This window comes from Anolis carolinensis, unplaced genomic scaffold (genome assembly GCF_035594765.1).
Source record: "Anolis carolinensis isolate JA03-04 unplaced genomic scaffold, rAnoCar3.1.pri scaffold_21, whole genome shotgun sequence".
NCBI classification, from domain to species: Eukaryota; Metazoa; Chordata; class Lepidosauria; order Squamata; family Dactyloidae; genus Anolis; species Anolis carolinensis.
In genome coordinates, this window is record NW_026943831.1 from 161021 (window position 1) to 170160 (window position 9140).

Below are 9140 nucleotides of genomic sequence, written 5' to 3' on the forward strand. Positions count from 1 at the left end.
AAATGTAGGCATCAGTGTTAAATGTTTTTGAATATTTACATTAAAATGTAATTTAGGATAATAACAAGACTTCAATAAGATAAGACTGTCCAACCCAGTTTACCTATATCCTCGAGTATAAGCCAACCTGAATATTGTTGGGAATGGATGAGCTGTTAAGCTCTAATCACCCTCTTTATGAGGCAAATTCTCATTAAAATAGCAGAGTAAAAAATTGCAGCAGCGTGAGACTTACGCGGTGTGAGTTTTGGAAGGCCTCTGTGTCATCAGGAAGGCAAAGGGATGCAAAGTCAGCTTTAAAGTTTAAAAACATTTATTGAGGTAAAAAGAAATCCATTGACGGATAGAAAAAGTTTGGACCTAACTATCTAGTCTATCCTGTTCTAACACACATAGAGGGATTAAAATAACAAAGCTCTAGATAGCTACATCTTGACTAATAGAAGACAGAGGTGCGTCCTCTCTGGAACAAAGCAGGAAGCTGGAAGGAATGGCGACCAAACCTCGTGTGTCGCTTCTTCTCTAGGGCCATAAACATTCCAAAGGCCAAATTGGGGAAGTTATGTCAAAGCCCTAGGAGAGATCACATTTCTAGTAACATCAAAGGGAGGGGTTGACCTAACCAGGACATGAGGGAGGAAACAATAGTAAAGCCTAATCAAAGCATGCATGGAACTGGGGAAGGTGTCCCTAACTCTTTTCTAGGCTTCCTATCTAACCAAGACTGTCCAACTCAGTTTACCTATATACTCGAGTATAGGTCGACCCAAATATAAGCTGCCCAGGACCCACACTAGAGTATAAGCCGAGAGGGGCTTTTTCAGCCATAAAAAAGGATGGAAAAACTCGGCTTATACTCGAGTATATAGGTGCTTTCAAAGTAAGGGCCAGACAGTACTTCCGGGGCTCCTTCTCTCCCCGCAGACGGCCCGCAGCATCCGCCGCCGGCACTGCTACCCGCCCACCTGGCAGCGCTGGCTCTTCTACCTGCTTCCCGGCGCCCTGATCGCGGCCTCGGCCGTCCTGCTCTATGCCTTCGTCGAGACCGAGGAGAACTACTTCTACATCCACAGCATCTGGCACATGCTGATCGCCGGCAGCGTGGGCTTCCTGCTCCCCCCGCGGGCCAAGGCCGAGGCCGCCTCGGGTGGGGGTCCCCTGGCCGGCCCGTTGCCCCCTCCCCGCCGGAAGGGCTGCGGCTACCAGCTTTGCATCAACGAACAGGAGGAGCTGGGCCTGGTGGACCCCGGGGCCGGTGTCTCCGTCACCAGCGTCTGCACCAGCTGATGGCCGGCGGAGGGGCTGCGGGGGACTCTGGGCGGATTCTGGCAGGGGCCACGGCCACAAGCCCCTGCGGCCGGAGACACAGCCGCTGCCGGACTCTCCGTGCCCTTCTGCGTAGAAGGCATTCAGATGGAGGGAACAGGGGAGCCCAGATGTGAGGGTTCCTGAGTGAGGCCCACAATCCCGGAGGAGGAGCTCTCGCCCTCTTTCCAGCTGTTCTGTGTCTCAAACACAAACTGATCCTGCAACAGGTGGATCCGCCCCAAGGATGGAGGTGGCCCACTGACCGGTGACCATCCTGGCCCTTGGCTCAAGGGACAAAGCGTTCCCAAACCGGAATGGGACCCAGGACACCAAGGATAGTCCCAGCCTTTGCCGGGTGCGTCAACCTGCTCCCTTGTATTTTGGGAGCAATCTCCCTTCTGTCTTTCCAGACCAGACTCTGGACTGTTTCCCCATTTGCACGATGGATGGAAGGCCTGACCGGCCCTTCCTTCGCCCAGCTCCTGTCTGGGGCAGGAGGCCTGGCTGGGTGGGTAGGGCTGGTGGGCACTTCCAGGCTGAAGCTATGCAAGGCTCCCTGGAGAGGGTTCCGGGAGGCCCTTGGGGTAAAGTGGGGCCTTATCTTCACCCCTCCCTCTTGGTCCCAGGCTCCTTAGCTGCTGGACCCAACCCCTGCTGCACCTGTGTCCGGTGGGGTCTCTGGCCAGTCTCCCTTGACCCCTCTGCCTTGGGTCACCAGGAGCAGCCGAGTGGCCCTTCATGTCCCTGAGGAGGGTCCGGCCAGGGATGTCTGAGAGTGGGTTTCTTCCAGAGGCAGCAAGAGAAGGGATAAGTGTGTGTTTGGGGTGCAAGAGAAAAAGATTTGGGGGAGAAGAAGGGACACCAAGCAGTTCCTGGCTGCAGCGCTGGACGTCCTTCCAAGAGCTCTTCTAAGAGGCATTTGGACACTCCAAAGTGGCCTTTTCCAGGTGCTAGGAGCTGTCATTGGGGTTTCAAGCAACACAGAGATTGTCAGAACAGCCAGCACAAGGGGCACAGCAGGCATTGCGGTAAATGCAGGGGAAATGCCTCCCCATGAAGCAGCAGCCCCATGTGCCCCTGCTCTGGTGCCATCCTTACCACTGAACGTGCCCACAGGACAATGTACAATAAGCCCCAGTATCTATACATATACACATCCACAGATCCTATTTATGCCTTAGATCTGGGCTGGGAATCCTGTGGCGCCTTAGAGCCACCACAGCCCATGCAGAGGGGATGCTGGGAGTTGGAGTCCAGCCACATCTGGAGGGGTGCATAGGATTTACAGCCCAGGAAAAACCATCTAGTAGTGCTTCCCAGACTGCTTTTCCAGCCGTTTTGGACTTCCGCTCCGAAATTCCTGACTGTTAGCTTAAATGACTGGGGCTTCTGGGAGCTGAAGTGCAAAACAGGTGGAGGACCAAGGTGTTAGACCCAGCAGAAATGTTCAATGTATGGTCGGCTTTCACAGCCAGCATCACTGGGGTGTTACAGTAGAGTCTCACTCATCCAACATAAATGGGCTGGCAGAACGGTGGATAAGTGAACATGTTGGATAATAAGGAGGGATTAAGGAAAAGCCTATTAAACATCAAGTTAAAGGTATAGAAGGTAAAGGTTTTCCCCTGACGTTAAGTCCACTCAGGTCTGACTCTGGGAGTTGGTGCTCATCTCCATTTCTAAGCCAAAGAGCCGGCGTTGTCCGTAGACACCTCCAAGGTCATGTGGCCATAGGCATGACTGCATGGAGTGCCATTACCTTCCCACCGGAGTGGTACCTATTGATCTACTCACATTTGCATGTTTTCGAACTGCTAGGTTGGCAGAAGCTGGGGCTAACAGCACTCCCCGGATTCGAACTGTGACCTTTTGGTCCGCAAGTTCAGCAGTTCAGCAGCTCAGTGCTTTGACACACTGCGCTACCAGAGGCCTCTGAACGTCAAGTTACTTTATGATTTTACAAATCAAGTACCAAAACATGTTTTAAGTCTGCCACTTGTTTGGGAGCGTGGCTGCACTTGTGTTGTTGGGTGTGTTGGCCTGCTGAGCATTGCTGCCAAGAGAAGCAGCTGTGGATCTGGACAGGAGGCCGTTGGATAATACAGAATGTTGGATAAGCGAAGGTTGGATAAGTGAGCCTCTACTGTATGTGGTTTCCCAGCTGTATGTACAGCCCAGAAACTACACAACACCCCTGTTAGACCCAGTGATCTCTTCTCCTTTTGGAGGGACCCAGGAATCGAATGCAGCCACTCCAAGGAAGCCTTCACACAGGCAGGCAGTCTCTGGCTGACCCCTTACCTGGGAAAGGGCCGGAGGAGGAAGAAGGTGCAAAGGTACATGCGAAGCCACAAGGGCAAGCAGCCCCTGCCCAGGATGGCAAAGAAGGCTTTGCGGGGCCTCTTTGCCCTTCTTGGGGTTGCTCTGCTGGCAGAGGAAATGTCCAGCTGGAGGAAGTAAGTGTGGGGTTGGCAGACACCCCCAGATGTGTGCAGGCAAACCCACAGTGGCCGAAAAGAGAGGGTTACTCAGAGGCCAGGTAAGAAAGGCCCTTGGGGAGGAAATCCCCTCCCACACTACACTAGAAATCCCAAACCAATGATTTCATATTGTAGCGGAACCTTTGTGCTACGGTCCTTGTTGAGCGCAGTGGAGGGATTGGAGACGGACAACTGGAGTAATTCCAAGAAAGCAGTTTTATTTGGCAAGTGGCCACTAGGGTTCCCCCTCGCACAAAATAAGTGCTATCCCAAGGAGAACCCCAGCGGCGAGCTGAGTAAATATTTATACACACTACAGGGTTCGGGTTATGCCCGCCCACAAGCAAATTCATTGGCTTAGAGTTGTGACGCTGCTTGACTTGGACCCAATCAGCGCTGACCAGCGGTCCGGCCGCACTCTTTCTGTGCCGTGTTCACAATCATTCAGAGCGCCTGCGTGCGCATGCGCTGTTTGTTTATCTTTATCTTTCATTTCTTCAGAAACACATGATTTCCCAGAAATCACATGTTTCTGTGAGTTTATGCACCCGGGTCGCTAGCCGTCGCCATCTCTGCCCATATATGGTATTTCCTGGGGTTCTTTAACCTCCCGCCTCAATATACATATCTCTCTCTCACACGCACACACATGCACAGGCCTCTCTCTCTCTTATGCACAGACACTTGATTTTACACACCCCAGAACTGCCCCCCAGAGCCCTGCCTGATGCTCTTCCACACTACACAGTGAGAATACTTGAATTGCTGCAGCTCCCTCCTTCCCGGGATATACACTTCCATGAGATATCCAGACTTCTCTGCATACAGGGCTCTAGTGCCAACTACAAATCCCAGGACTCTGTCGGATGCTGGAATCGTCACCATCACAAAGCGGCATCTGTGGGGCCACAACCCCCTTTCATTGGCCAGAGGGACGGGTCGGGGCCAGGCTTGTACTCCTCCAGGGAGCCGGCCCAAAGGGCAGCCACGCCACCCAAACACAGAAAGGAAGCGGTTTATTTTTTATTTGAATTTAGATTTGTATCCTGTCTGATCCACAAATAAACTAATAGAAGCTAACACGGACTGCAAATCCATCTGGGTCAAAGGCAGCAAGCCCTGAAGGACCCCAATTTCAAAGGTATCAAACTGCATTCACTGCACAGTGTAGATCAGGCATGGGCCAACTTTGGCCGTCGAGGTGTTTTGGACTTCAATTCTCACCATTCCTAACAGCCTATCGGCTGTTAGGAATGGTGAGAATTGAAGTCCAAAACACCTCGACGGCCAAAGTTGGCCCTTGCCTGTCCTAAGGGGCTCAAAAATGATTGAATTCCACCATAAACATTTATTTTAGCCCACTATGTGTAGGGCCAAATCACGTATTGCACATAATGTTTTCTTAGTGGGACGTTCAGCATCTCCTTTGACCTATTATGGAAGATTCTTGGAAAACACGCCAAACGTTACTTGAAGTGGGAAAAGAAAAATGCAGGTTAATTTTGACCAGCTGGGCCTTCAGGTGGATCATTCCAACTCAAATTCTTGACTGTTCAGTGCAGGACAATAGTAAGGTGCAAGGATAGATTTCAAGTCCTAATTGGAGCCAGGTTATTTAGGGGACTGTCTAGTCAAATGCACAGCTGAACATCCACGTTTTTACGAGGGTTGAATGAAAAGTAATGCCTCCACCTTGGTAACTCCTCAACAGATAGCAGTCCTGGTCTGCGGCAGGTCCTGGCTTGTTCAGGAGACTCTCCTCTACAGTTCCATTTGGCGGACGCCTTAGCATTGAACGGTTGTGTTGTTAAAGTGCGAAGTATGGAACCCTGTGCAGACGGGGAAGCCTTAGTATTGAACGGTTGTGTTGTTAAAGTGCGAAGTATGGACCCTTGCGCAGACGGGGAAGCCTTAGCACTGAACGGTTGTGTTGTTAAAGTATGAAGTATGGAACCCTGTGCAGACGGGGAAGCCTTAGCATTGAACGGTTGTGTTGTTAAAGTGTGAAGTATGGAACCCTACGCAGACGGGGAAGCCTTAGCACTGAACGGTTGTGTTGTTAAAGTATGAAGTATGGAACCCTGTGCAGACGGGGAAGCCTTAGTATTGAACGGTTGTGTTGTTAAAGTGCGAAGTATGGAACCCTACGCAGACGGGGAAGCCTTAGCACTGAACGGTTGTGTTGTTAAAGTGTGAAGTATGGAACCCTGTGCAGACGGGGAAGCCTTAGCATTGAACGGTTGAGTTGTTAAAGTGCGAAGTATGGAACCCTGCGCAGACGGGGAAGCCTTAGCACTGAACGGTTGTGTTGTTAAAGTATGAAGTATGGAACCCTGTGCAGACGGGGAAGCCTTAGCATTGAACGGTTGTGTTGTTAAAGTGCGAAGTATGGAACCCTACGCAGACGGGGAAGCCTTAGCATTGAACGGTTGTGTTGTTAAAGTATGAAGTATGGAACCCTGTGCAGGCGGGGAAGCCTTAGCATTGAACGGTTGTGTTGTTAAAGTATGAAGTATGGAACCCTGCGCAGACGGGGAAGCCTTAGCATTGAACGGTTGTGTTGTTAAAGTGCGAAGTATGGAACCCTGCGCAGACGGGGAAGCCTTAGCTTTGAACGGTTGTGTTGTTAAAGTATGAAGTATGGAACCCTGTGCAGACAGTCGGTCAATGAGACTTAAGCGACGTGCAGTCACTGAATACTTGACCGCAGAAGGTGTCACCCCAAAGGAGATTCATCAGAGAGTGCAAGCTGCTTATGGGGATTATGTTGATGTGAGTCCTGTGCGTTGTTGGGCAAGTTTAAAGCTGTTGAGGTGGAAACATCTGACTTGCGTGGCAAACAAAGAGTTGGACGTCCTGTGACAGCAACCTCTGAGTTTCACAAGCAAAAGGTTGACAGATTGATTCAGGACAGTCGTCGTATCACTCAGACAGAAATTTCAAGCATCATCGGCATTTCACAAGAATGTGTGGGTCACATTATAGCTGCTTGGCTATCGGAAGATCTGTGCACGATGGGGATCCAGGATGCTGATGTCTGAAATGAAAGCGAACAGACTTGAATTTTTCCAGGAACTCCTCTCGCATTACGAGAATGAAGGTGACACCTTTCTCCTTTGGGGTGACACCTTCTGCTGTCAAGAATTCAATGGCTGCACATTGCTTAAGTCGCACTGACCGACGTCTATGCATACCTTGCACTTGAACAACACAACCGTTCAATGCTAAGGCTTCCCCGTCTGCGCAGGGTTCCATGCTTCGCACTTTAACAACACAACCATTCAATGCTAAGGCTTCCCCGTCTGCACAGGGTTCCATACTTCGCACTTTATCTACACAACCGTTCAATGCTAAGGCTTCCCCGTCTGCGCAGGGTTCCATACTTCGCACTTTATCTACACAACCGTTCAATGCTAAGGCTTCCCCGTCTGCACAGGGTTCCATACTTCGCACTTTAACAATACAACCGTTCAATGCTAAGGCTTCCCCGTCTGCGCAGGGTTCCATACTTCGCACTTTAACAATGCAACCGTTCAATGCTAAGGCTTCCCCGTCTGCGCAGGGTTCCATACTTCGCACTTTAACAATACAACCGTTCAATGCTAAGGCTTCCCCGTCTGCGCAGGGTTCCATACTTCGCACTTTATCTACACAACCGCTCAATGCTAAGGCTTCCCCGTCTGCGCAGGGTTCCATACTTGGCACTTTAACAATACAACCGTTCAATGCTAAGGCTTCCCCGTCTGCGCAGGGTTCCATACTTGACACTTTAACAACACAACTGTTCAATGCTAAGGCTTCCCCATCTGCGCAGGGTTCCATACTTCGCACTTTAACAATACAACCGTTCAATGCTAAGGCTTCCCCGTCTGCGCAGGGTTCCATACTTGACACTTTAACAACACAACTGTTCAATGCTAAGGCTTCCCCGTCTGCGCAGGGTTCCATACTTCGCACTTTAACAATACAACCGTTCAATGCTAAGGCTTCCCCGTCTGCGCAGGGTTCCATACTTGGCACTTTAACAACACAACTGTTCAATGCTAAGGCTTCCCCGTCTGCACAGGGTTCCATACTTCGCACTTTAACAACACAACCGCTCAATGCTAAGGCTTCCCCGTCTGCGCAGGGTTCCATACTTCGCACTTTATCTACACAACCGCTCAATGCTAAGGCTTCCCCGTCTGCACAGGGTTCCATACTTCGCACTTTAACAATACAACCGTTCAATGCTAAGGCTTCCCCGTCTGCGCAGGGTTCCATACTTCGCACTTTAACAATACAACCGTTCAATGCTAAGGCTTCCCCGTCTGCGCAGGGTTCCATACTTCGCACTTTAACAATACAACCGTTCAATGCTAAGGCTTCCCCGTCTGCGCAGGGTTCCATACTTCGCACTTTATCTACACAACCGCTCAATGCTAAGGCTTCCCCGTCTGCACAGGGTTCCATACTTCGCACTTTAACAATACAACCGTTCAATGCTAAGGCTTCCCCGTCTGCGCAGGGTTCCATACTTGGCACTTTAACAACACAACTGTTCAATGCTAAGGCTTCCCCGTCTGCACAGGGTTCCATACTTCGCACTTTAACAATACAACCGTTCAATGCTAAGGTTTCCCCGTCTGCGCAGGGTTTCATCCTTCGCACTTTAACAACACAACCGTTCAATGCTCAGGCTTCCCTGTCTGCGCGGGATCCCATACTTGGCACTTTAACAACACAACCGTTCAATGCTCAGGCTTCTCCGTCTGCGCAGGGTTCCATACTTTGCACTTTAACAACACAACCGTTCAATGCTAAGGCTTCCCGGCAAATGGAACTGTAGAGGAGAGTCTACTGAACAAGCCGGGACCTGCCGCAGACCAGGACTGCCATCTGTTGAGGAGTTACCAAGGTGGAGGCATTACTTTTCATTCAACCCTCGTACTTCTTTACGCAAGATGGACAGGGTGGGTGCTAACCTAATCTCCCTGGGGAAGGAATTCCAGAGCTGAGGGGCCACCACCGAGAAGGCCCTCTCTCTCGTCCACACCAGCCGTGCTTGTGACGGAGGCGGGATCTCTCCAGAAGATCTTGGAGATCGTGCAGGTTCGTAGGGGAAGATGCGGACATGAAGACAGGCCGGTCCCGAACCCTTTAGATTTGAACTCATGCGTACCAATAAAATGTGTGATGAATCGCATAGGCAAATTAATCCATTAAACTGCCATGGCTCAATGCAAAACACCTTCGCAGAAGCAGACGAGAAGCTCGGCCTCTCACTGAACATCGAGAAAACCAAAGTGCTCTTCCAACAGGCGCCAGCTCATCCCTCTGCAAAGCCAGGAATAGAGCTTAACGGTGTCACAT

The 9140-nt window shown here is 50.7% G+C and overlaps 1 protein-coding gene across 1 annotated transcript in view; it reads left to right on the forward strand.

Annotated features, from left to right (window-relative positions):
- The window catches only part of tmem8b (transmembrane protein 8B), a 43873-nt gene extending 42477 nt beyond the window's left edge, over window positions 1–1396 (forward strand). Inside the window, exon 13 of the mRNA XM_062966488.1 lies at window positions 925–1396. Coding sequence (XP_062822558.1) covers window positions 925–1287 — 363 coding nt within the window. The 3' untranslated portion in view covers window positions 1288–1396. The remainder of the gene's footprint in view (window positions 1–924) is intronic.
- The last annotated feature ends 7744 nt before the right edge of the window (window positions 1397–9140 follow it).